This window comes from Drosophila santomea, chromosome 2L (assembly GCF_016746245.2).
Source record: "Drosophila santomea strain STO CAGO 1482 chromosome 2L, Prin_Dsan_1.1, whole genome shotgun sequence".
NCBI classification, from domain to species: Eukaryota; Metazoa; Arthropoda; class Insecta; order Diptera; family Drosophilidae; genus Drosophila; species Drosophila santomea.
Window position 1 is genome coordinate 8142097 of NC_053016.2, and position 25841 is coordinate 8167937.

General features: G+C 43.5%; 2 protein-coding genes and 1 long non-coding RNA gene across 5 annotated transcripts in view; 1 reads left to right on the forward strand and 2 right to left on the reverse strand.

Moving 5' to 3' along the window:
* Positions 1-21198, forward strand: part of LOC120452587 — a 50455-nt gene extending 29257 nt beyond the window's left edge. Inside the window, exon 3 of one of the 2 annotated variants that reach the window (XR_005616481.1) lies at positions 1911-1930. Coding sequence is in view for 1 of the 2 variants with exons in the window: in XM_039636880.1 (XP_039492814.1) it covers positions 16234-18942 (2709 nt within the window). In the remaining variant the exon portion in view is untranslated. Of the gene's footprint in view, positions 1-1910; positions 1931-15566 lie in introns of those variants that run through there. The other variant, XM_039636880.1, reaches the window with a different exon arrangement.
* On the reverse strand, positions 4436-4977 carry LOC120452626. 2 transcript variants are annotated; one of them, XR_005616487.1, is made up of 3 exons: positions 4883-4977; positions 4659-4810; positions 4436-4589 (listed from the first exon to the last, which is right to left on the reverse strand). It is a non-coding gene; the product is annotated as an uncharacterized LOC120452626 (long non-coding RNA). The 2 variants fall into 2 exon arrangements; XR_005616486.1 differs by having other exon boundaries at positions 4865-4974.
* On the reverse strand, positions 6211-7408 carry LOC120452612 (SUN domain-containing protein 3). The gene is made up of 4 exons (XM_039636914.1): positions 7201-7408; positions 6589-7140; positions 6366-6532; positions 6211-6308 (listed from the first exon to the last, which is right to left on the reverse strand). Exons 1-4 carry the CDS (start codon positions 7351-7353, stop codon positions 6281-6283), a joined length of 900 nt encoding a protein of 299 aa, XP_039492848.1. The 5' UTR covers positions 7354-7408; the 3' UTR covers positions 6211-6280.
* Positions 21199-25841: the final 4643 nt, after the last annotated feature.

Sequence of the window (25841 nt, forward strand, 5' to 3'; positions counted from 1 at the left end):
TGCTGTTGTCTGCATTTGATTTGATTTGTTTGGACTTGATTTTATCTGTTGAAAAATTGCTCAACCACGAGATCTGTGCTCAGGGTCTCTGCTGGAAATTGTCTGTCAGGTCGGCAGTGAAGTGAGTAAATTGATATAAATAGATTTGAATTTGTATGTGCAATGTTGTTTGCAACTGAAGGGCGGAGAAAGTGGCTGGAGATATCAATAAAGCTGTGTTTTTCAACATCCTAAGGCTCTAAAGAAGTCTCTTCAGATTTTCGTGCTTAAGAATGTTGAATCCTTTGATGAGTACATATGTTTATAACTTTAAAAGCATGTCTTGCATCACTATACTAGTAATCTGAATAAGCTTCATAAATTCCAAAAATCCCATAAATGAAAAATGTAATGTTCAGGCTATGGGGCAAGCACAAATATCATTGCTTAAGTGCATTTGCAACAAAGAAAAATACTTGGCATAAATTCGTTTTTGCACAGTGCGGGCCTATTGCAATAATAATAAAAGCAAAATACTCGACTACGTCCATGCAGAGCAATTTCGAAATATTTCTCATAAAATGCCGCTCTTACATAAATATTTAAACTAAAGCAGAGCCACGAAAGGCATTTCCCTATCTGCACTTAGGACTCGTCTAGAAATGGGAAATAAAAGCCCTATGCCAGCTGGCGGCGTTGTGTTTTCCCGGCCAGAGGAATTGGAACTCGACGAAGGAGCAACGTCTTCGAATTCCCTCCTCCCGGCCAGCATCCTCCATCCTGCATCCTCCATCTTCATCTTCATCTTCATCTTCCTTCGACATCGATCCTTGGGCGCCACGCTGACTAAGTGAGTGAGTGATGAATAAGTCCTGTGTGTGCGTGGCTCTGAATGCGATTTCTGGGATCTGGGCCAAGCCAACTGTCCTTGGGCCAGAAAAGCGCTTTTCAATAGAAAACTCAAACTGGCAACACGTTACAGATTGCTCAAGAAAACTACATTGCGTGAAATGTTGAACTGGGCTGAAAGTTTGATGAGCAAGAACTGAGAGACTTTATATTTTCGCAAAATAAACTATTTTTTTTAATTAAAAGTATTAAAAAGAGAATAAATACGAACGACATAATTGAAAGAAATGAATCTATATATGTATAATTTTATGCTTATTAAGTATATAAAATTTATTCAGTCAGATATATTTATTGTATAGATATATTTATCATGTTTTTTTGTTATCTTTTGCTGGAATGAATTTTTCACAGCTGTTTAAAAAATTCAACGATTTTCTGCTCTACCGAATTTTCATTCACAGCATTGGCAGAGCTGTCTGTCAATTGGAATTTGTTGTTCACCGAGTTGCCTTCAATTTGTTGCACGCACTTTCGACGCCTTTCGGTTGCAAGTTGCCTTTGTTTTCGCAGCAAAGGGGCAGAAGAGGGGTGAGGATGGGGGGGTGTAGCATCCTTTGCAGAACAGGACACAAAACTGATATAAGCCGAGTGTCTATCTCGCATCTTGTTGCTGTCATTCCAGGCTAATGTCTTCGCTCCATTTTCCCTTTTTGTGTTCAATGTCTATCGTCATTCCCATTTGGTTTTCCGCTCGTCCTTGTCCTTTTTCCCTTTACTTTTCCCAACCAGCCATTGCACTGGGCTGCTGTGAGTTGGTTGTGAGTTGTTCTTGTTGTTTCTACTTTCTGCTGACACAGTTGGTAGTTTTTTCTCTGCGTCCTTGATACACATCATTCAAGCCTGCTTAACGTGTCCCATCATATTAACTTGGCCAAGATGCCAGCGAATGTTGTTTTTCCGCCAAGAGCTGGCATTTATGCTAAAAGGAAAAAACTGCTTGTCAGTGCGGGTGGATTGAAGACGGCGGTCTCTTAAATTAATTATTTTATTAAAAGGAACTTTTTGTTTTCTACTTTCAGGCTGGACATCTGTTAGGAACTCTCTTGAACGGTATGTAAACGAATTGACTTTAATTGCGATATGTACTCTATTTAAATATGTTAAGATAACCGAACTTAGGACACCATCCTTTGCAAATCGAATTAGAAAATCCGTGCAGCATATGAGCTACTGTGAGTGTCTGGTAGATTTTCGGCTTAGCAGAGTGAGCAGTGAATTTTCTAGGAAATGGCCAAATGCCTCGCAGCGGACTTGACTCCATTAAAAAGAGCTCCATGGGTGGACTGGCTTGGCACCCGGCAAAGTTAAGCAGCTTATGACCCAAACTGATCAATAATAAACGAATTTGGTTGGGAGCCTCAACTCATTATGGATGCCCTGGTGGCTGGGGACTGGGGATGTTCACTTGGAAATTTATAATCCGCCGAGCTAACTGCAATTAAAGGGACTTAATTGTTTATTAATGCGCACTTCCCAGCAGCAGCGTGAAAAAATAAATTAATTAGTTGCTATTTTAAATATGGCGCAGACAATTTAAAATGCCACGCCAGTAAAAATACTCATTCCACTTCCATTTGCCACGAAGGGCCGAGACTCCTTTGATTTATGCTGCCTGCACTTGTTCGAGGGGCTGCATCTGAATCTGATTCTGTTTCTGGCTCTGTATCTGAATCTCTATCTGTTTCTGCATCTGTATCTGGGTGTGGAAATGGAAATTAAAATGGGGGAGCCAATTTAATTGCTCGCTGGATTTTCACACTAAGTCCGTGCTTCCTGCAAATAGCACCAAAATAGCCCCTTGAGTTGGGAAACATCACGAACGAGAACGAGAAGAAGTGGGGCTTACTCGGTGGTGAGGGCGGGGGCGGTGGCGGTGGCAAGGGGGAGACGGGGGCGTGGAGCGTTGGGGCATGTCGTGTGATGATTAATGAGACAATTTTTATGACATCGCACAGTGGGAGAGCGCATGTAAAATAGTCTGTCTGCCCACATAAATATCCGAAATGTCGAAACATTAAGTGGAAATGGGCAAAGATATTAAACTGATTACTTTACTACTGCTCTATGGCAAAAGAAAGGCGCTTCAAAAACTTAAGGTATTTCTTCACGCTGTCAAGTAACAATACAGTTATGAACAGCACTCTGGTTTTTATTAAAATTTTTTTGGAAAAGAATTTAAAAGATATTTATATCTTTATTATTGCTCACAAAACTGCTTTGACATTGTTTGCGGCTATCCATACAGAATATTTAGCTTTACTTAAAAGGTAAATAATAAGAATAAATAAGTAAAAAATAATACAAATAATATGAAGATATATAAAGTATAAATTCAACTTAATTCCGCTTAGAGTTAAGTATTAATAGGGAAACGGGCTGAACCACCTAGTTAGAAAAGTAATCAATTCGGCTGTCACGCAAATGCCAATCCCTTACCACTGTGCATTTACTTCAAACTCTGATCCAGAGGGCACGAAGACTTGTCGCTGGCACATGAATAACATGAATTGCGTTATGAAAAATGTACAACAGCAGTTCGAGGAGATGGATGTATAGCTGGCTATGGGATCGGTTGGGTTGGGTTGGGTTGGTAAGGAAAATGTGGAGAAAATGAGGGGACTTTGGGGGTTCTTCGGGGTCTTTTTGGGGTCTGCTGCCATCATTACAGAGCTGAACGATAAGCGACGTTGCATGCGGCGACACAACCGACGATTGCAGTATGATGGATATGAGTGTATTCACTGTATTCACACATGTGCGTGTGCCACCGACAGACATGAATGCGAATTGATGTGTCACGTGGGTGCAGTGCTGCTGACTTTGAGGGATTTATATGGAGAGCGTTGACAGCTGGCAAAAATTAGCTGCCAGTCCGTATTCGTATTCGGAAATGCGAACTCCGAACTCCCAGCTCCAAGCTCCTTGCATTGCAAATGCCCAACTCCTGGCGGCATAATTAGCACAAACTCAAAACTTTTCGACTCCGACAGCCAGTGCTTACAATTATTATGGCTCTGGTTGTTAGCCAACCCGGGCTGCATACATAAGCGGCTGGCAACTCAAATTTTGAGCCCGAAATCCCAAAATGTCAGTGGCCAGCAGCAGCAGACAGTGCACAGTTCCATGGAAGGCTGTCAGGGGACAGGACGTCAGACAGGAGCAGCTGCTGCCTGCCAACTGCCAACTGGCAGGACAGCAGTTAGCCGCCTTTCCTGCTCGTAACAATGCAACAGAGCACTCAGCCAATGTGCAGCAGCTCTCAACGCCCTCATTATTCAAATGTATTTTTCGATTTGGCCAAAAGACCTTTCGTTTGGTTAACAGAAAGAGTTACTTCGAAATAGGGAAACAAACGAGCTCGTTGAAGTATAGGAAATGCAGCTGATTGTGTCACCGAATAATAGGCTTGTATCAAAGATTTGGGATATGGAATTACTTTCTTTACTTATTTAACTGTTGGTTACTTTATCATTAAAAGATGAGACAAATTTAAACATTCAAGATATTATTGCAAATGCTTCTAAGAGTAAAATATTTGATCGCATCTTACTTAAGTTTTGCTTCCAATGAAGCTCTTCCTCTACTATAACTTACTTAAATCGAGCGAACTATTGCTTTTCTATGATATACAGCAAAGCTACCAAAATCAAGGCTCATCCTCCGGCCATATACTCTAGTAAAGCTCTTCCCAAAATATTCTGAAATATATTTAAAGTTATTTTCCGGCTGCACCACCACGAGTCCGTGTCCGTGGGTTTCCTTCTTACCTGTCATGCATTTTCTAGCCATCTCTCGTGAAATCCCCACCATCCGCTCCCCTGGCCACCCAGCCACCTGTTCTATTGCCGTAACAAATCCATTTTACCTGTCAGCTTTAACGCGTAAGCAAATGGCAAACCGGCAAAACGGCAGCAGCTGGCTAAGAAAGAGCGCAAAAATGGCAAAAACGCAAAGTGAAGAGCTATCTACATACATGAATGTACGTACATACGTGTATATGTATGTGTGGGTGGTTGCAGGTGTGTGTCGGGTGGGCGTGGCACGGTGGGAGGGGCTCTGATATATTGCATAGCGCAATTAGAGCGCAGACCGCAGAATGAAACGAAACACTGGCTGCCGTGTAAACAAGCCACAATTGCGCCACCGAAGAAGAAGAAAGTGGCTAAAACTAAGCTTGTGAATAACGAACACTAAACACACTACCTTAACTAAAAGATTAGGGTATATATATGGTTAAATTATTTATTGGTATACATTCGTCGTATTGCAATTTCTTACTCATAGTATTTATTTAAAGGTTGAGACAGAAATCCACATAACGATACAATTATTTTTTAATGGCTTTAGTTTTCTATTTACTTTTTTTTTTAAATAATAAAATCTTTAATTTTTGAAACTAAACTTTAATTTTGTAACCAAATGCATTATAAATTCCCCATACCCTTCGATACAAGAACAACGGATATAAATTTTTGCGCAAACAAAATCAAGCACATCTAACACACATCCACCGACATTTACATTTAGACAATCAGGCTTTTGTGCTCATGTGTGTGTTTGTGTGAGTGCACGGAACACACACAATTGCAAATTACGAAACGAATTCCGAGAAAGTCACAAATGGAATGGCATTAAATCAAATCAAACGAAACGAACGAACGAAATCAAACGAAACAATTCTGGGCAGATGGTTCTTCGCTGGGATGGAATGGCTGCCAAATTCCCCATCGAACGCCGTGTAAATCTCAGATGACATCTGAGCATATTGTCGACTAATTACATAAACGCATGTGCAAAGGGGCACTGGGGGCACTGGGGGCGTGGTCCTCACGCATGGTACCTCCAACAATCGCTAATTAGTCTCGGGACACTGACAATGTGACACGGCGCAGATCAAACGGCCGACTCTCGAACCGCCGCTCAGATCCCATGTTACTGTGCGTCCTCGTTTTTATTTGGTTTATTTGGGATACTCAACTCGTCCCTGGGCGGCTTTTTTATGCCATGTTCGCCCCTCAGCATTCAGGTCGAGCGAAATTAAACGAAAACACAGCCCAGCATTTGCGGAAGATCAAAGCGGATGCGACAAGTCATTGGGGATCCGGGAAATTCGCAAAGCTCTCCGTGCCGAGAAATTTAAATTAGTTGCACCGTTTAGCGGGGAATCATTCTGCAAACTGAACGCTAAAAATAGCAAAATTAGCTTTTATATTTACTTCATTGCTTATCTTTGAATGTTTATTTAATCGTATAACAAAAATTGCGAAATACCTATTTATTTGTCAAATTGTGATGTAAAAATATACATGTATAAGCCAAGTTTATTAAAACTTTCACCATAAATGTAAAGCATATTTTTACAACATTTTAAACATATCAGAAACTGAAATTATTGCAACCTTCCATATACTTCAACGCTGGAAAAAAGAGCTCATTTAAGTAAATGTTTATAACACTTTTTGAGCAACATTTACCGATAAATACAGGTGGAGTTCGCGCCGTGGTTGGAATTGAAGGAAAAAGCAAGATTTCGATAAAAGTACTCGCTCCGCACACTGTAGCTCTGAGTGCGCCTGTTGGCCGCGTTATCGTAGCTCCACTGTCCCAACAGCTCCCTCTTAGAATTGTCCGCTCGCAGTCCCTGCAAAAGAAGTACAGTACAGAAGATATCGGAAACCATTAGAACTGAGTGCTTACGTATACATCGAAGTTCTTTGGCGCACTCTTCACGCAAAAACTGGGCGTCATTTCGCGGGCCACGTGGGTCAGGGTGATGGCCTCCACGATGATGGTCTTGGCCAGATGAAGAGTCACATTGGCCTGGTGTCCATTAAAGCCGAAACAGGCACCCGGAGAGAGCCCTGCTCGAATCATATTCACCGGCGGATTGGCGCTAAAGTCCAGACCCAGGAGCCTTTTGATAAAATTGGTGCCACCAATTGGTTGCGCCTTCACATTGATGATCCTGGCACCCAGATCCTCGGAAGCGTAGTTGATGCGCGGCTTGGCCAGCGACGCGGATTCGGGTTTCGGAGTCGATTGGGCACTTTTGGAGGAGCAATCGGCACTCATCACCTGCTTCTTCAGGTTGTAAACGTCGTCCATCAAATGCCCCATCTTGCGCTTGAACAGAGTGTCCACATAGGCACTAACATCCCGGTTGGCGCAACTTCCACTTCCCAGTCCCTTTGGCTCTCCTCCAAGGCAGTTGAACTTGCCCGAGCCCGTCTGCTGCTGGCGCAGGATGTGCTGGGGGAGGACTTGTGGGCTAAAATCCCATAGCTGGAAAAGATTAAGCCACATCCTTACCGATATATCATCGACATCCTCACGAAGTCGCATTATGCCCAAATTATTCCTGCTGTTGTAGGCCATGAGGTAGTAGAAAAAGGTCGAAAGCAGCACAAATGAGAGCAAATAAGTTAGGAAGACTCGCTTTTTAGCACGTCGACAAGCATCCATTTTGTTGAGAATCCTGAGTTGTCAGTGCACTCGACCAGAGTTCTGCGAAAAGTCAAGCAAAGTCTACTATATTTTTTTAAATAACACAATTTCTAAGAAAGAAAATCTCTTTTTTTAAACCTCTTTATGGTGACACTCGACCACAAAAAGAAGTGTTCGATAATTGGGCCAGCGGAATGCGATGAATCAAATATAATTTCCCAAGAAAATCGCTGGAAAATGAACAATTGTTGAGAATAATGAGGCGAAATCGCATTAGGTGCGGCAGCATCTGCGAAAGTCTCTAATTGTCAATGGCTAAATAATTGAGAGCCGAGAGCAAAGGAAGCGAAAGGAAAAGCGAAGGGGAAAAGCGAACAAAACGTAATAGCATTAAGGAAAAATCCAAATGAAAATCACTTTAAATGCTAAACAGCTGGCTGCCGACCGAGGCGAAATAAAAACACATAGAGCGCCTTCGGGCCTTTAAGCATCCATTAAAAATTTAATAACTTTGGTCCGGGTCCAATGCAATTTTGTAAAATTCTCTAGCAAAATTAATTAGTCAAACAATCCATCAGGACGCAAACCGGACCTCCTTAACGTGGCCAGTGCCGGCAAATTATGCTGGCCCAAAGACCCGAGTCCAGAATCCAGAATCCAGAACCCAGAGTCCAGAGTCCACAAAAAGGTACGAAATCCCGCTGAGAAGGACGTGAAGGCAATGTGAACGTGATCATCCCCACATTTTGGTCAGGGGATTTTCCAACCAAGAGTCCTTTTTGGTCCTGCTCACGTGCGTTGCCTAAGCTGGCACAATATTGACCCAAGGCGGACTAGAAATTTAGGTTACAGACGTCCGTTGGCGAATCCCAACACTTCAAAGGCCGCAATGAATGTAATTTTAATCAAAAATTGCTCAGCCCCAAGAAATCCCAATGCTGGAAATTCCGACAAAAGCCGCTAATCCTTCTTAAGGGCGAACAGTGGGCTTAGGTGGAATATTTTTACGCATTTCATTTCCATATACCAATACTAATGCCAAACAGAATCGCAAACATATAATGGCGTTCACAAATGTTTCAATAACTTTCTGCGCGCCGTGTCCACTTGGTGCTCAACAATTTTCTCGTATAATCGACTTTTGTGCTGCGCAATCACGACCCCAAACATTGACATCTACATTGAACATTGTGCAGTGCACACAGACTGGTTACTGGAGACTGAAGACTGAAGACTGGATACTGGAGACGGAGACAGGGGACAATTAATTTTTAATGCAAGTCGCTCGACAGATCAGCAACAGAGCCGGACACAAACAAAAACGGCATCGTCGAGAGCAAGTGGCTCTGCTAATTGCACTCATTCACACGGCAAGCGACAACAAAGGCGGTCTGAAGAGGCATGCTGCAAAAGACTGCAACAACATCGGTGGCAAGTCGGGGAGAAAATGCAAAGGTGGTGGAGAGGTGGTGAAGTGGGGGGGAGAATGGTGGCAGCCGTCTCCTTGACGCACGGAAACGGAAGCGTTAGTTGCAAGGAGGATATGTTGCAGTGCCGTACAATAGTTGGGGTTACAGTGGGACGTCTTTGGCACTCAAGGCAAAGAAAACTGGGTCTTAAATTTGGGCAGACTATTAATATATATAAATCCGTAATTAAGTTAAATATTAAAACTACTAACAATTATGTTGAATACTTTGACCATCAACACCATATGATCCCTGGACCTATAACAACAGTTTCTGAGGCATTTAGCGGGTTAATAATTATTGCCAGCCCCAACCTCATGATTTCGACCCACTGTGCGCGTTGCGACTGTGTGCACTGCAATTACGTGCCATTGAGGCAGACCATTGTTAGTGCTCTGCAGATAGCAAATAGTCGCATTCCGAGCAGGGAGTCCCTTCAGAGTCCGGCACTTTCACGCAACCCCGTCACCCGTAACCCGTCACCCGTAACCGTAGAAACTCCACTGTCATTGCCTATTTCCGGCGTAATTGTTATGCCAATTTTTAAGGGCCAGCCGCCAGTGGGAGTGCGAAATTAAATGAGAATCAAATAAAGTCGACGCAACTGAAAGAATACATAAATGTGGTTAAATTTGCAGCGTTAAATGTTAACAGTCGATTTTCCAATGCACACAGCAGACACATAAAAATATCAACGCGTATTTGCGTGCTCCTTTCATGTCCTTCCTGTCTTCTGGTGGAACCTAAAAAACCCGAAACCCAAAACCCTTCCCTAGGATAAGCTCCATTCTGCCTTTTAGCCCATCAGCCCCATCAGCCCCATCAGCCGCTGACATTCCTCGTCATCATCATTCCGGCTTAGACTTTTGGGGGGAGTGCAAATTGACAATTTCTGTGAAATTGCACAAATACGAGCCTGTGCTCCAATTTTTTATGGCAAATTACCCAGCCGCATGTGTGGATGGCTAGGGGGCATTGGGGCGTGGCTTTTGGGGGGGAAAATGTCATAAAACCGTTTCGTACGGCTGGGTTTTTTATGATTGGTTTTTAGCCGGCATTCCCTCCCGAAAATGAGCAGCAAAATGGCACAGGAAAAGGGAAAAATAAATAAAATATAAACTGCGTTATGTTTATGCGCCAAAAAAAATGCAGGGGAAAGCGGAAAAGCAGAAAAGCTATCAGGACGTCATCAGCCAGAGTATAATTAAACATTACGCAAGGGCAATAAAAGATGAGACAAAAGAAAGACCGTTTTGCGGCATTTGAATGGGCTGAAAGGTGGAATAAAAATATATGGCATATGTGTTTACGATAAGATTAGCGATGCTTAAAAATCGCCTTTCAAATACAAAAGAATCTGAAAGCTTTACTTACGCTTTAAGTTAAAAAACGTTCTTAAATTGTTCTAGTACATGGTTATACATGGAATTTTTCGCATGCAATTTGTATTGATTCTTTTCATCAATTGAAAACATAAAATGAAACAAGTTTACTTCTTGACCAGCTGTTGTTTTCGAGCAAAGTTTTTCGTATATTAAAAAGCAATTAAGCTGCAATAGGGGTGCATACAAGTTTATAAACTGCCAACAAAAGGTAGATTTTTGGTAATATTTTATTCACAGCAAAAAATGCCCACACTGGTGCTTGTTTTCAATAGCCAAAATGCTATGCTATATTTGCGAAACTTTAAAAGCAATTAAAAAGTTTTGTGCAGTGCTTTGATTTCAGCTTGCCACTCACCTTAGGGCGAGATGAACTTTTCCGGGCAACAGCTGGCGTTGGCCAAGAAAACGGCAACATTAGGCCCCATATATACCCATAGTATAAACATAATGATAAACATAATATGCCGCTGAGTGCCTGGAAGTATGCTTAATTCTGTGCAACTTTAGTGCCTTTAAGTTGCAGGCGGGACGCAAGAATATGGAAAAGTCCCCTAAAGTGAGCGCTGGACGCTGGGAAACTGGGAAAACTTTCCTTCTGGCTCTCCTATTTCCCGCCCCCATGAATCGTGCTCCCATCCCTAAGTGCACATGCCACAAACAACGTAAGCTGCTAGGCAAATGTACATCGAAATGCGAAATGGCAGCAGGACGAAAGGACGAAAGGAGGCAAGGACGAAAGTGCTCAAAGGAATGCCGGCGGAGGCGTTTATTTGCGTTTATAATGTGTGAGCTATTAAAATTTTAGAGGCTGTTAGTGGCGCTGTGTTCGTGCGTCTGGCGCACTTGAATTAAAATTGTTTCTGCTGCAGCATAAAATGAAAATTAGTTGATTGAAGGCGCGAGGCTCTTAAAGCTTTTAGTGGAGCAGCAGCTGCTGTTCAGTTCGTGGAAAAAAAAAAAATAAATAAAAAAATGAAAAATCTTTTAAGTAAAAATTTTCACAACGCTTGTTTGGATTACATTCATATTCATATTTTTATTTGTGTTTGTGTCGGCAAGCGTAAAGTGGAAATTAACATAAAACAGCGGCAACACGGTGCGCATACTTAATGTCAAGCCGAAACCGAAATGCCCTCGCAAAAATGCACGAATTAATCGCACACAAGCAGAGAGATTGTTTCTAAGATCGCTTTGGCGTATATAAAATATTAAATTTATGCCGTGGAATTAACGAATCTCTCCATGGACTCTTTATCTCAACGCCACACAGCCATATTGCAGCCCGCAGAGCTTAACGAACCCAAAAGTCCTGGCTCTTCTATTTACTTTTACATGAATATGTTTTGCCGTAAGCTACGGCATTTTTTGCACCTACCGGATTCAGCTGCAGCTTATTTTTGATGCATATTTTATTTTGCCATTGCATGCGTAATTTTATTTGCCGCCACGCCCCCACCCCCTGCGCCCACTTCTTTCTCTCTCTGCGGTGTTGTTGCTGCGGCTAGTTGCGGGCTCGTAATTCGCAGCAGAGGTATAAGTTTTATGACCATTGCTGCGATTTTTGGAGCTGCTGTCGCGCGAGTGCTGGCAACTCAGCTTTTTTATAGCTAAATGCAGATATCTTGGCAATGTATAAAAATATGCAGTATAATATTACTTTCTTAACGCGCATCTAAAAAATGTTATTCAAAATGCTCGCTTAAATAATTGTGCTTATAAATATTATTTCAGTAAATTCTTGAAATATTCAATTATTTAATATTGGTCGAAAACTTCCGAGATACATTTTTAAAATTATTATTATTTTATATTCATGAAAGCTTTCATGGTAGTTAACATTTCAAGCAAGTCCGTTGTATATTGAGAGAATGAAATATATATATTTCATATATTCTAGATGGTTTTCGATAGCCATAAATGACATCACACATTTTGCCTCTGCTCTGCCTCCTTTGGCAGGTTGTAAAAAATGAATGTATTCTACAACAAAACGCCGTTGTCGCCACTGTGGCTGCACCTGGGCGGATTGTTGTCGTCGTCTCGGTGCCAGAATATGCACGGCAATGTGCCAAATGAAGTGCTCTGCCTGCCAAAAAGAGGAGCTGCGAAAAACATGGGTAAAAAACGGATCTCGCCGGGACGAGGTCCTGTGCGAGGAACGTCCTCGCTTAAGTTGTGATGTAAATTTTAATTTCCACATGTTATGACATGTTCGCAGGGCCCCTTTGAAGTTGCCCCACGGCTGCATGTCTAATTTCAGGTGCGGCTTTAAGTGGCCTGTGGAATTTTACTTCAAGGCGACTACTATCTTAAATTCTTAAATTAGTGTTCTCAAAAACTGTAATGCAATTTCTGGGGCTCCGAAGAAGTCACCCGGAGTCGCTTGGTGTTGTCTGGCTTGAGGTTGCCAACGGCAACAAACAAATGCTTGGAAAATTGCCATTTTGCCGCAGCTGTTGATAAGTTTTTAATTAGGTTTAGGCTTATTAGGTGGGCTTGGCTATAAAGCTGTGCGGTTTCGTTACTAAACATTTAGGCCGGGATGAATGAATTTAATTTAGGTTCAAATTCGATTTTTCCCTACGAAATCAACTAGAAAGTGTTCAAATTTTAAGTGAATTTGCGGTTTATTAGCTTTTATTGAACTATTAATCTAATTGAAATAATGTATCAATATGTATAAATGTCCTACATAATGGCACTTTTATTACCACCGCTTCCAACTAATAATTGTTCAACTTTTCATCTTACACGTTCAATTATTGCGCATACGTCCTGTTGTACAAGTGCAAACAAAAGTATTTTGTAAGCTCCGGCTAAGGCGTAGTTCGCACACAAGTTATCATCACCGATAGCAAGTAGTATAAGAATTGTCAAAGGGATTTCACAGCAACTCGATTGAGCAATCAATTTCTTATGAAATTTTCATTTGCTCCTGAGTGAAAGGTCAATTTGTTGCAAAGGCCTATTGATTTTCCGCAAACGAGCTAACGAAATGAAATTGAAATTATTCCAGTGACAGCAGTTTAACAGGCGTGTCAATGTCTGGTTCTGCGTGAACATGGGACATGTGAAAAATAAAATAAATATTTATCTAGCCCGAATTATTCCGGCAGTAGCCGCAGCAGGCAGGAGTTGAACAAATCCCTCAAATTTTACAAGTCTGCTACGTTCTTGTCATCTTATTAAATCACACAAGATAGAAAAAGTTTCGGGCCAGGACAGTTGGAAGTGCCTCACAGAGGTTCAACTGCCTCTTGGTCTCGACTGTCAAATCATTTTGTGATAAGGATATAACAAATGTGCACACTGCACACACACACTCCCCACTCGTCCATACAGATGCGAGCTAGGATTTTCTATCTCTTGTCTGTGTCTGTGTCTGCTTCATAACTGACAAATGAAAATGTCAAAAAATGTTTGCTGACAAGCCAACCAAATGAGAAAGAACATTTTCCATTTATCTCCGTGCCCAAGTTGGCGAGCGGGACATTTCCGAAAATTTAATTAAAATTTCGATTCGGCTTAAACTAACCAAAAACAGCAGGAAAGCACTATTGAATTGCTCAATTACGCAAATACCCATACAAATATTTACAGTCGGCTAGAGTGTAATCTAAATATGGTATTTACAAACATTTTCCCACAGTGCCCAGTGCGCTACTAGAAAAATTCCTTTGTCTACTATCGGCCAGAATACAGTTTTCCAATTAGCAGTCTGACATTGGGTGTAAGGCAGGTCCTTGAGGAATCTCACCTTTCAGGTGTATCATTACCATCTCGGCTTCAGTTTCGGACTAAGTACCGTACATTTGAGTGAGAGCCAAAGGCAGCTGGGCCAACATTAGGCCATAGAAAGTGGGCTACCATGATTAATGTTCGGTTATTAATAATGTGCTGTCGTCCTGTCGGTCGAAGAAAAGACTTCAGGTGCCTGCCAAATCAAGTCAATTTGCTGGAATCCGAGTATCCATTACGCATTTGCATTGGCGCCAGACGGTTTGTTCTTAGTCAACTGAAATACGAGTCAATCTGTATTTAGGTATTTGGAATGGGGCAGATGGAAGGAGGAAGGTGGGCGGCTAATGAAACTGGAATCTTTTCGGGATTTGCCTTTGTGACCGACCGAACAGCTCATCTTGGGTTTCCCAGAATCGAGGGCGAAATCTGGGGCTTTGTTTTCATGTTATTTTTCACGTAAACGCAATTTCTTGGTGCGCATAATAAACCTGCATTTAAGTTAATTTTCCTGTAATTTATCTGTTATTTAACGAAGAAGGCATCGTGCAATATGTTGCATGATTTATGCCCGACATTTTCAATTGTTTATGGCTCTCGTTTCCTGTTCTACTTCGTTTGGCCTTTTGTTTTTCACTTAGATTAATTTTGACAAATATTAATGTCAGCCTGCCAAGCCCCAGGGTGAATTTAATGAACTGCCCTCATAAAAATATGAATAATAAGCAAATAAGTGCGGGAGCAAGGTGGAAGCACAATGATGCGTTTTAATGGGGGCAGCAAATTATTGGGATTATATCAACAAAACGACCAATCCATTTCCATCCAATTAAAGTCGAACAATGTGCACTCACTTTTTGCTTTCGCTGTGTCAATGCTGCGAGTGCGATTCGCATTTCATTTCATCCGGCTGCGATATACTCGTATATTTGCATAAGTGCAATATCGATTCGGGGCATAATAAGCTTGTTGAGGACTCGATTCACTTCCGAACGAATCCGATCCGATTCGATTCATTATGCAAGAAAACAAACACTTGAATAATTGAGAAGCCTCATTGAAACCGACATTCGCGACCTGCTGCGAAAACTATTAAAAATAAATCAACAAGCACAGACACAAAATGGCACGTAAGCTTATTATCGGGAATAATTTACCGCGACTGCGCTTTATTTATGGCTCTATGTCACGCAGATAATGAGCCAAATTATTTTCAATTTATTTTGTGCATTAATCGCACGACAGCGAAATTAGTTTGTCTGTAATCACAAAATACATAAAATGTTTCGGGATTAGAGTGAAACGCTTGAAAGCTACATTTGTGTTAGCTTCATCGCATTTTACAATTTGAAAATCGGCAAGTCGCAGCATTTTAATTACTTTTGCTTTGACATAAATATAAAATATGGACAATCGAAACAGGGAAATTGCTTTTTACAAAATGAGTTGGGGAATACATTTTGCTGTTAATAAATAACGTAGACATTTCATTGTCTATATATATAATATATAATATATTTAATCTAATTAAATTTTTATCTGATTGGACGAAATAAGCAAACAAAATATGTTATGTTATTAACTTTTCTTAGGCCCATTGACTAATCCTTCCTTTGAATCTTTTTTAATATACTTGCAGCAAACGGCGTTGAACGAGACACAAAACCAGTTCGACAAGAAGACGCGGCAAATGCATTACATTATAATTTCATTAAGGACACCGGCCTTTCTCTGCCGCCAGTGAAACAACGTAGCCGAGAGATAAAAGAGAAGTAGCAAGGAAAGAGAAAGAGAGAGAGAGGAGAGCTGGGGAAAGGCGTGCGGAGAAAGTCAGAAAGCCGCAAAAGGCGACAATAGCCCCCGAGCCCATTGCCTACTTCTGAGCGCCGTCAAGCGCGAATCAAGGGCCTGGCATTTTTATGAAATTAATACAAAGGACGCCGAAGCAGTGAAGGAGTGAAGGAGGCTGAGCCGAGTGGAAGCGGAAGTGGCAGACATGACAAAAGCGCCAGCGACAGGACAATGATGGGCGGCACTCCGATAGCGATTAAAGTGGAAGGAGAAGCGCTGCTTTTATGGCCCCACACTGCTCGAGTAGACGTGACAGCGTCCGATCGGCTAATAATATTTACCCGCGGAAAGAGCCCGGCTGCATAATTTGACATGCCAACGTGAGCCAGCTGGCGAAAATTGTTTACCCAAGTGCTTCACAGGCAGAGCGAAGAAAGTACGAGCAAGTACCAAACATAGAAGGATAGAAGGATCTCTGAACCAAGGACTCAGCCCAGCCGGAGGCACTTGAGACAATGAGTGGCCTGCCAATCTGGATACCGCTCCTTGCACTTCTGGCCACAACTGCCGCCTGTCCGCCGGAGGTGTGTGTGTGCAAATGGAAGGGGGGCAAGCAGACGGTGGAGTGCGGGGGCCAGCAGCTCTCCAATCTACCGGAGGGCATGGATCCCGGCACCCAGGTGCTCAACTTTAGCGGCAATGCGCTGCAGGTGCTGCAATCGGAGCGGTTTCTACGTATGGACCTGCTCAATCTGCAGAAGATTTATCTGTCCCGAAATCAGCTGATCCGGATACACGAGAAGGCCTTCCGGGGTCTGACCAATCTGGTCGAGCTGGATCTCAGCGAGAATGCGCTGCAGAATGTGCCCAGCGAGACGTTTCAGGACTACAGCTCCCTGATGCGCCTCTCGCTGAGTGGAAATCCCATTAGGGAGTTGAAGACCTCGGCCTTCCGGCACCTCTCCTTCCTCACGACACTGGAGCTGTCCAACTGCCAGGTGGAGCGGATCGAGAACGAGGCCTTCGTGGGCATGGACAACCTGGAGTGGCTGCGACTGGACGGCAATCGGATTGGGTTCATCCAGGGCACCCACATCCTGCCCAAGTCGCTGCACGGCATTAGCCTGCACAGCAATCGGTGGAACTGCGACTGCCGCCTCCTGGACATCCACTTCTGGCTGGTCAACTACAACACTCCGCTGGCCGAGGAGCCCAAGTGCATGGAACCGGCGAGGCTGAAGGGTCAGGTGATCAAGAGTCTGCAGCGGGAGCAGCTGGCCTGTCTGCCGGAGGTCAGTCCCCAGTCGAGTTACACGGAGGTGAGCGAGGGCAGGAACATGTCCATCACCTGCCTGGTCAGGGCCATTCCGGAGCCGAAGGTCCTTTGGCTATTCAATGGCCAGGTGATGAGCAACGACAGCCTGATGGACAACCTGCACATGTACTACTACATCGACGAGACAATCGGAATTAGTGGCGCCGAGGAGAAGCGCAGCGAAATCTTCATCTACAACGTGGGTGCCGAGGATAATGGTACCTTCTCCTGCGTGGGCCAGAACATAGCCGGCACCACCTTCAGCAACTACACCCTGAGGGTCATCATCAAGGAGCCGCCGGTGGTGAATGAGGTCTCGTTTCCCAGGGACTACATGAACTACATTGTGGCCAGCAGTGCCGGAGGTGGCATTATCTTCGTGGTACTCCTCTGCACCATCGTGGTCAAGTGCAAGAAGACCTCGGAGCCGGCCAAGCAGCGCAAGAAGTGCGATCAGGTGACGAGTATTGCCGGTGGCACAGACTCCTCGACGGGAAGTACCCAGGATACGGGCATGGGAATGATGAAGTGCGCCTCAATACTGAATGATGGCGGAGATAGCCTGAACGGAAATGCAGGACTCCTGCTGGGCGATACATTGACACCCACCAAGGCGGCGAATGGGGCAGCTGGCGGCGGCATTATCCTGGGCAATCAGATGAAGCAGAACCTACTCCTCTACGCCACTCCCAATCCCGCCCAGCAGCAGCTGCAGCTGAATGTCAACCTGATGGGCACTGGACCGGGATCACCGCCGTTGCTCCTGAGCAATGGCCATGGCCTGGCGGCAGCCTACTGCTCTCCACCCGCCTCGCTGCGGAACTACCAGGAGAAGAATCCGGACTTGGTCAACGATGCGGAGAGTGTCAAGCACAAGCTGAAGACGGCGGTGAGTCTGGACGGCGCCGGGGAGTACGAGACGCAGAGCGACTGCGGCCAGTACGAGGGCTGCTATCAGCTGGCGGCCGCTCCCCATGCGCATCCGGGACACCAGCACCCACATCCTGGACATCCGCTGATGGGACGCTTCGCCCAGGCGATGACCACCTTGCCGCGCGGCATGCAACTGAAGCCGGCTCCCCATCAAGTTGATGTTCACCTGAATCCGGTGTGCTTCCTGGGCCAGGATGGATCCTTTGCGTACGACTACAGCAGTGCCCATCTGGTGCAGCAGCCACCGCAGCAACAGCAACAGCAGCAGCAGCAGCAACAGGTGCAGCCAGCCAACAATTTCTACCGCACGTTGCCGCACAACAGGTTGCACAAGCATCAGCAATTTCAGGCGGCTGCGGCGGCGGGCGGAAATGTGGGTGTGGGTGGCAATCCCACCCTGCGCTACAGCCTCGAGGCCGAGTTCATCCAGAGGGGTCCCACGGTCAGCTACGAGAAGTACCAGCTGCCCAATGTGCGCTTCACAGCGGAGGGTTATCCGCAGCAGCAGCAGCAGCAGCAGCAACAGCAGCAGCAACTTCAGCAGCAGCAGCAGCAACAGTTGCAGCTGCAACATCAGTTCCCCTCGCCGCCAGAGGGCTACAAAAGCGATTTGGCGGTGATGCCGGCGCCGTTTCAACAGTGGCCCAGCTGTTTGCCCGGCTACCGCTTCGCCCAGTCACCCACCAGCCTGCCAGCGGTTGCAAATCCACCACCAGCAGCAGTGGTGGCCGCACCACCACCACCACCGCCCACATCAGCAGTAAGCACACAATCCACGGCCACATCCACCATTCCGGAGCTGGATGAAAGCGAGGCGAGTTCGCCGCGCCTCGAGGAAGCCGCCGGCTCTGCAGCGCCACCTGCCGGCGAGGAGGAGAGTTCGGACACCACGAAACTCAAACAGCTCAATGGCCCCTTGGCCGACAGTCCCGACGAAGGATACGTGGGCGATGGCCAGGAAACCAGCGACATTTGACCCGCCCAGCAGCCGACGGCAGGGGATGATGCGGCCTTAGACGATTCAGTGGCTCTGTAAATGGCCAGGCTGATCAGCAAACCACTCATAGCCTAAGTTCACCCTTCACTTGTATCCGAACCGCTGATTTTTTACTTCACTTACATTTTCCCTTTTCTGTTTGTTGGCTTGCCTCAAAAAACAGAAAAAAAGAAAGCAAAACAAACAAAGGCAGACCCAAGTTTAACCTAATAATTGGCTGAAAGAGAGAGCTCCGAATGCGAGACCGAAAAGAAGAAGGCCCAGAAAACCGAGTAAAGTTTGGGCAGGAACAGGACCTCTCCAGCAAGCCGATGTTCGAATGCCCAGTGTAAAAGGATTAAGTTTCAGTTAGCTTATGGGAATGAAGGAGAAATTCACAATTTTAAATTGCTTGAGATCCAAAGTTGTTATTGGTTTTCCAATAAATGAATCAATTTAAGAGCTGCAATTTTAAAACCAATTTCTGTATTTAGTTACTATTCCATGAATTCATGTGGGGACAACCAAAATATCACGACTTTTCCGCAGGACTCTTTGCGTTCAGAGTATTTGGCAAAACAATAGGCAGACCTAACCTAATAAAGCCGAAAAACAAAGACGCCGCTAAACAAAAGCCTCTTGTCGTTGTTTGTTTCTGTTTGCTGCGTGCTTCGAGTGGCAAGCTGGCAGCATTTTATTTCCGCTGATGTAATTGAAAAACTTTTTCATTTAATATAAAGTTTTCAGCAGCTTCCCCGCAGCACAATGGCAAGAAGGCAGGGCAAGAACAAAAAAAAAAAAGGGGACGCTAAGAAATCCCGGGCCTACATGACTACTAGACATGTGGTTGTGAGGCGTTTCTATGTGGGCTATGTGTGCCGATTGAGTTGTTGTACGAGTATTCTCGCAGGCGTTGTTAGTTGACAATCGACGAGGAAGTCCCACCATCCACCCCTTTTGCGGATCCACTTCACGAGGTTCCGAGTCGGTGGCTCACTTCAGAGCCAAGTGGCATGTGTTTTCGCCATGGCGACACCTGCTATCCGTGGCACAAAGGACTCCGGCTCGAGGAGCCGGCTGTTGAACTGTTGAACTGTTGAGCCTTTCAAGGGAAAGGACTAAGTCGAGAATTCCGGCCGAAAATCGCGAGTGCCATCAAGGGCTTCCCCCGCCTGTAGTGTGCTCGCTCTAGTTTATGAAATTTTAATTCGGTCCACATCCGCTCCAGAGTTGCATTTAAATAATTTATAGCATTTATTTTCCACACAACTTTTCCAAGTCTGAAGCCAACCTTTGTGCTTTGTCCTTCACCCTTCAAACAACAGACACTTCAGAATTTGATTTTCCCGCCTTAAGTTTGTTGTATTGGATCAAACAGACATGAACTCGAGTGTTTCCGGGTATCGTTAAAGTAGATATCGTAAATTAGATCGGATAACATTGTAAGACCTAACTAAATTTAGGATAACCCCGTTTGAGACTTGTATGTAAATGTAGCCATAGAAATCGTGTAAGCAGAGCCCCAGCTTTTCCTTTTAACCTAAAAGTTCTGTAAAGTGTTCAAGACTTTTTCACTGTAACATAAATTGAAGAAAAATGGATAAAAGCTGAAATGCTTGCAAAAGTATTTTAAGAAAACAAAAAAGATACAATTAGCAATAGCTAAATGCATATGAGGGAGTGAGGGCAGAAGCAATCATTTAAGCACAATATGGATTATTGTAAATTGCATAAATAAATCATTAGACGTAAGAACAAGGCAAACACACTGATACTCGGAATGATTTGTGTATGTAGCGAATGACTAAATTTTATTTTCACCAAGTGAGTTAGTTGGCAAATGCACCAAGAGGAATATAGAAGCATAAACTAAATTAAAAAACCGAAAATACAACAAAAACACATTTTAGCCTAGCAAACTGTTTAAATCTCAACCCAAACACAGACACACTCAAGGTACATATATTAAACAAAAGAATTGCCAGCTGGCAAAATAATTTTAAATATTATATGGCATACACTACAATATAAAGAGAATGTTTAGCATAAGTTAATGGTTAGGCAAATACAATACACGCATAAACCTAATAAAAGGGCCATAAACGGTAACAGAGAGATAAATTCAGAATGACAATGGGAAGAAGAACACAATCTAGTAATTAATTAATTCTCTAAGGTAAATTAAAATCGAAATGCATAAAGATAATAAGAGAAGCAAAGTGTATAAAAGGATAAGAGAGAAATTAAACCGAATAAAACGCATTAAACTGAAGAATTTAATAAAAACTATATTATGTCGCTTTTTATTTAAGCCTCACGGCCAACAAAAGGGACGCAAGCATTTCAGCGATTGAATATTAAATAGATGGAAATGGAGATGGATCCTTTTCCTCTTTTTCCCTGCAGGACTAACGAAGAATGGCGAGGGAAATGCAAATGCGCCGCTAAGTAGGCAACGCAAAAACGTCAATTTGAAGCTGAAGGGATTGCTTAGCTATTTGTGTTGGAATATAAAAAACAAATTAAATCAGAGATGAACGAGGTGGCGCATGGAAAATGCACACAAATACCTCTTTGTTGATTAAACGCTATTCTAAGCCTTTTAATGCAGAATTGGAATAATTGGCAAGATTATGTAAATGGAAATAATCTATGGAATTATTGACAAAGTCGAAAATGGACATATTAAATATTGATATTGAAAAGAGGAAGAAAAACTTGCTCATCGGTTTCGACACAAAGTACTTACATATTCAATAGTGACAGAACATGCAATATAGCCTAATTAAAATTGCTGAGGGCATAAATAAAGTTAAATATTTATAGATGATTAAATTCAGTAAGAGAAATGTTATTATCGTAGGTCACAACATCCCAAAGACTTGCAATCGCTTTTGGCATATGTGATGACGACCCGGCTGCCACGAAATGTGCGCAGCAACAAACCCTATTGCAGCACAAGGTTATTTGCAGGCCTCAAGATGCGCACATCACGCATACGCAGTGTCTGCCCAAAAATAAGCACGTCAAGGCGCGTGCAAGGTCATAGCCGAACTCAAAGCAAAGCCAGCACACAGCACTGAAAGCCCGGACGTAGGATAAAACCCGTACCCGGACCCGGACCCGGACCACGGCACTGACGCATTATACGTTTCAGTGCGCAATAATGTCATTAAAAGGCGCAAACGGAGAACGCAGGCTGCGAGCTGCGAGCGCCAAAAGGGAAGCACAACTGGGTCACTTAATGCAGCCAGCCAGTTGTTACCTCGACCTGACATTTATGAGCAGCTGTAGATGGCTGTAGCTGGCTGTAGATGGCTGCCCCCGAGCGAAAGACAATTTTGAGTGTGGAGCAATTAAGAGCAGGGTTTAAACCAGCTCCACACCAACGGCAGCCGCTCCACAAGAGCACATGAGTGTTGAAATTTATTGGAAAAGCCCTAAGCCAGCACACCCGAAAGGCGTCTAAAGCCGGCAAATATATGACCACAAAAGTGGTAGGGGTTGCGCAGAACTTGGGTCTGCCTCTCAAGCATCAGCCACATAGTTGACAGCGCCAGAGAGAGCCCGGAAAAACCAAAGCCAGGCAGGAATTGCGGCAATGGCAATGGCAACGGCAACGGCAACGGCAAAGGCATCAAAATCAAAGAAGACGAGCAACAAACTCCGACCAAAAAACCAAAGTCAGAGGCGCGCATAATTAATGTAGGCATAAAAACAAGTGACTTGTAAATATTGCCAAGGCAATGCACAGTATCCGCACACAGTGGAGCCCACATCCATATCTCCTCCCGGATGCCGAGTATCTTTGGGATGCGAGTGTGCGTGGCCATGCGGCTACTTACAATGTGGCAAGTAGGAGAGAGGACCGCGTGGTTGAGGTTTCAGGCACTGTGGGACAAAGCAAGTTGGTAAGTTGTTAATTAAGCAATAAGTTTGCTTAAGAATGTAAAGTAAATGATTTATTATTTGCATCATTATGCATTATTAAAAGACATCTTTTTAATGAGGCTTTTGTAAACATTTTTCATCATAAAGTAGTAATTTTGTTACATATATATTTATTGAAGGGAAATTTATGATCTATTAAATTTAGAGACTTCTTTTCGCTGCTGAGTTATTTTCCAGTCCACTGTGCACCGTCTAAGTTTCACTTTTGCGGAGTGGCGGCCGAGTGGGCAAGACACAGAGCCACTTAAAAGCGCACACAAAGCCAGCAATGTGTGAGTGTGTGTGCGTGTGGATATCCTGATTGTCTATGTGTGCGAGCGTCGGCCGATCCGTCCCCTTATTCCCCTATCGCACCATTGTCCTTTCGACGACTTGCCTGCGTTTATATGGTCTAGTGATTGTGACATTGTAGCTACAATTACAAGCGGAAGTGACGCACATCAACGCACGAATATGGAGGCGTCTATCTTTGCTTTATGTATGGCTAATGCCCCACTAAAGCTGCGCACAAATTGGGCTTATCGTATGGTTATTCCAATTCTATTTTATGCCCCCAACTCGACCCCTCGCCTCCTCAGCGCCACAAACATTGTGTGAAAAATGTTGACTCAAAGTTTGTGGCATAAGGGCGAAGGCGGAACATCCGGCTGTGAGCGGTAGTTTGATATCTAAACAAGTTCGCTAGTTTGTCTTATAAAGTTATTAACCAAAATTAATGTTTGTTATAAAATTTGCGATGCGGTTCGGAAGTGCTTGTGCATAAAATAAACGATTCGGCCACTCGATCTATGTGTGTTAGAATCCTTGAGAGTGTGGTTTGCAGCCACAAGAGAGGCAATCGGAGGAGTCATGCATAAGTAAAGCATCTCAAAATGGCAGGTGATTCATGGAGAACTTTGTTGGTCATTAGGTTGAAGGAGATTAGGTGTGGAGCTGGCTTAATATGCCAATTAAATATTGATGACTGCGTTGCATACATTTAGGACTCTAAATTAATACAAGCAGTTTTCAAAACTTTGCTCATAAGTTTCCCCTGTACTTTAAGGCACGTTTCCCAACATTGAGCAAACTTAACCAATTTCAGATCCCAGGCATGAAATGACCCTCTGCAAACTTGCTTCATTTATCTGGCTCCGAAACGAGCTGTACCATAAAAATATACGATTTTAGTTTTTGTCACATGTAGGTTCCTTGCAGACACGAAATTAAATATTCACATTCACGCATGCATGCACAATAATTTGCATCACTAATATTGTCGTGCCAACGGAAAATATTGAAAAACTTTTAGTGTCCCCGGGCAAGTGGCCTCTCAAAATATGTCAAACCGAAAAACTCGACTGATTAACAATGGACAGGACCGAAACGTGCTCGAATAGAATAGAAATCGAGCAGCTGCGAATACGTCTTCAAATTAATTCAAACTCATAAAATATTGACTACAAACTGACTTTGGCCTGCCAGCTGGCCCTAAAGATGATGTGGGATGGCCATTCATCTTGGAAAACCTTCCACGTACATATTACCATCGCCGGCTCGTTTTGCTATTTGTCTAGTTGTCAATTTTTAATGTGGCTGCTTGACAAATCAATTTTGCGAGACTGCGACAGATGAAACGAACAAAGGACTTCTTGCGAAACTTTCTATTTGCCAGATCCGGCACACAAAGAGCAATGTCAACGTCTTTAGGATAATTTGATTCGGATCTCTCGGCCATCTCACTATTTTGCCAAATTGATGGAATTTTAAATTTGTTTTGCCAGGCAACGTCCATTGACTGGCAATTAGAATAATTTGGCCAGCTGTTGCTACAACTCAGCTCCTTCTCTGCAGGTGCAGCTCAGCTCCTTGGCCATTCTGCTGGTGATTACACCAGGATATTTGCCAAAATATTTAATGGTCACACTTTGGACTGTGAACTCGAAAAGTAAATAGGATGGGATGGCCAAGAAGATTGATACAATGGATACGAATGTTAAGTACCCTACCAGCACATTAAAACTATGGTTCTTGAGCAGTAAGCAAGTATATTGTAAAGTATCCACAGTTTCACTTTGTTTTGGATCACATATTAATGGTATAAAAAGATTTCCCCAATGCGTTCAGCACTTCCTTTCGTCTGAGCCAAGCAATCTCTCATGCTTATCTTTGCCAAAATAACTATCCAATATTTTCTCTTCGCACACACAAATCCAGCCCAACGCCCTCAAACCCTTTGGCAAAGATATTCTGAACATTCTCTAAACACAAATCACCAAATAACCAAACAGGTTTCCTGGTCAAAGCCTTTAGCACACACACGCTCACCGTTTCTTCATGCGTATTAAGTGTAATTAACTTGGCCAGAACTTTGGCTGGATCTAAGATGGCCCTGAGGCCTGGCCTAAGCTTTGTTTGTTTATATCCATCCTTTGTTGTATAATTTAAATGGATTTTGTGGCTATTTTAAAGATAACTATTGCAGCAGTATCTTCTTGGCCATTATAAGTCCAAGCTGGGCATGTAGTTGCCTGGCTTTCGTTCTTTTTTCGGGCTTGGAAGGGGATTGAGGATTGTAATTTATACAACTTCCGGCTGACCTGGTTCTTAAGGCAAAGCGCTAAAACGATTTACGGACTTAAATGGTTTTTGGACGGCCGAAGGAGTTTAAGCCATGATACAACAATTACTTTCTGCCTGCAATTGAATCTTAATCGCTCTCAGTGGCACATAAAAATATTGCATTTTTAGGTAAGAACGTGCGTTTCAATTGCTCTTCTCGATGATCTTACAACTGGGCCATCGTTTTGGCCCACATTGACAATTCGAAAAAGCTCAACACTTTGCCGCTGCGAAAAATCAATTTATATGTTAATTTGTAAGCAAAATCCACAACGACAGGGAAAAGTGTGTTAAAGCTTTTGGCCCACTCCCCCTGTTCCCAGTACCAATCCAGTATCCCCTTACAT

Coding starts and splice junctions, on each gene's coding strand:
- LOC120452612 (XM_039636914.1), bottom strand. CDS start 7,353: ATGGATGCTTGTCGACGTGCTAAAAAGCGAGTCTTCCTAACTTATTTG. Junction 7,141..7,200: donor AGGATGTCGATGATATATCG/GTAAGGATGTGG, acceptor GTCCTCCCCCAG/CACATCCTGCGCCAGCAGCA. Junction 6,309..6,365: donor AACTCCACCTGTATTTATCG/GTAAATGTTGCT, acceptor TCTTTTTTCCAG/CGTTGAAGTATATGGAAGGT.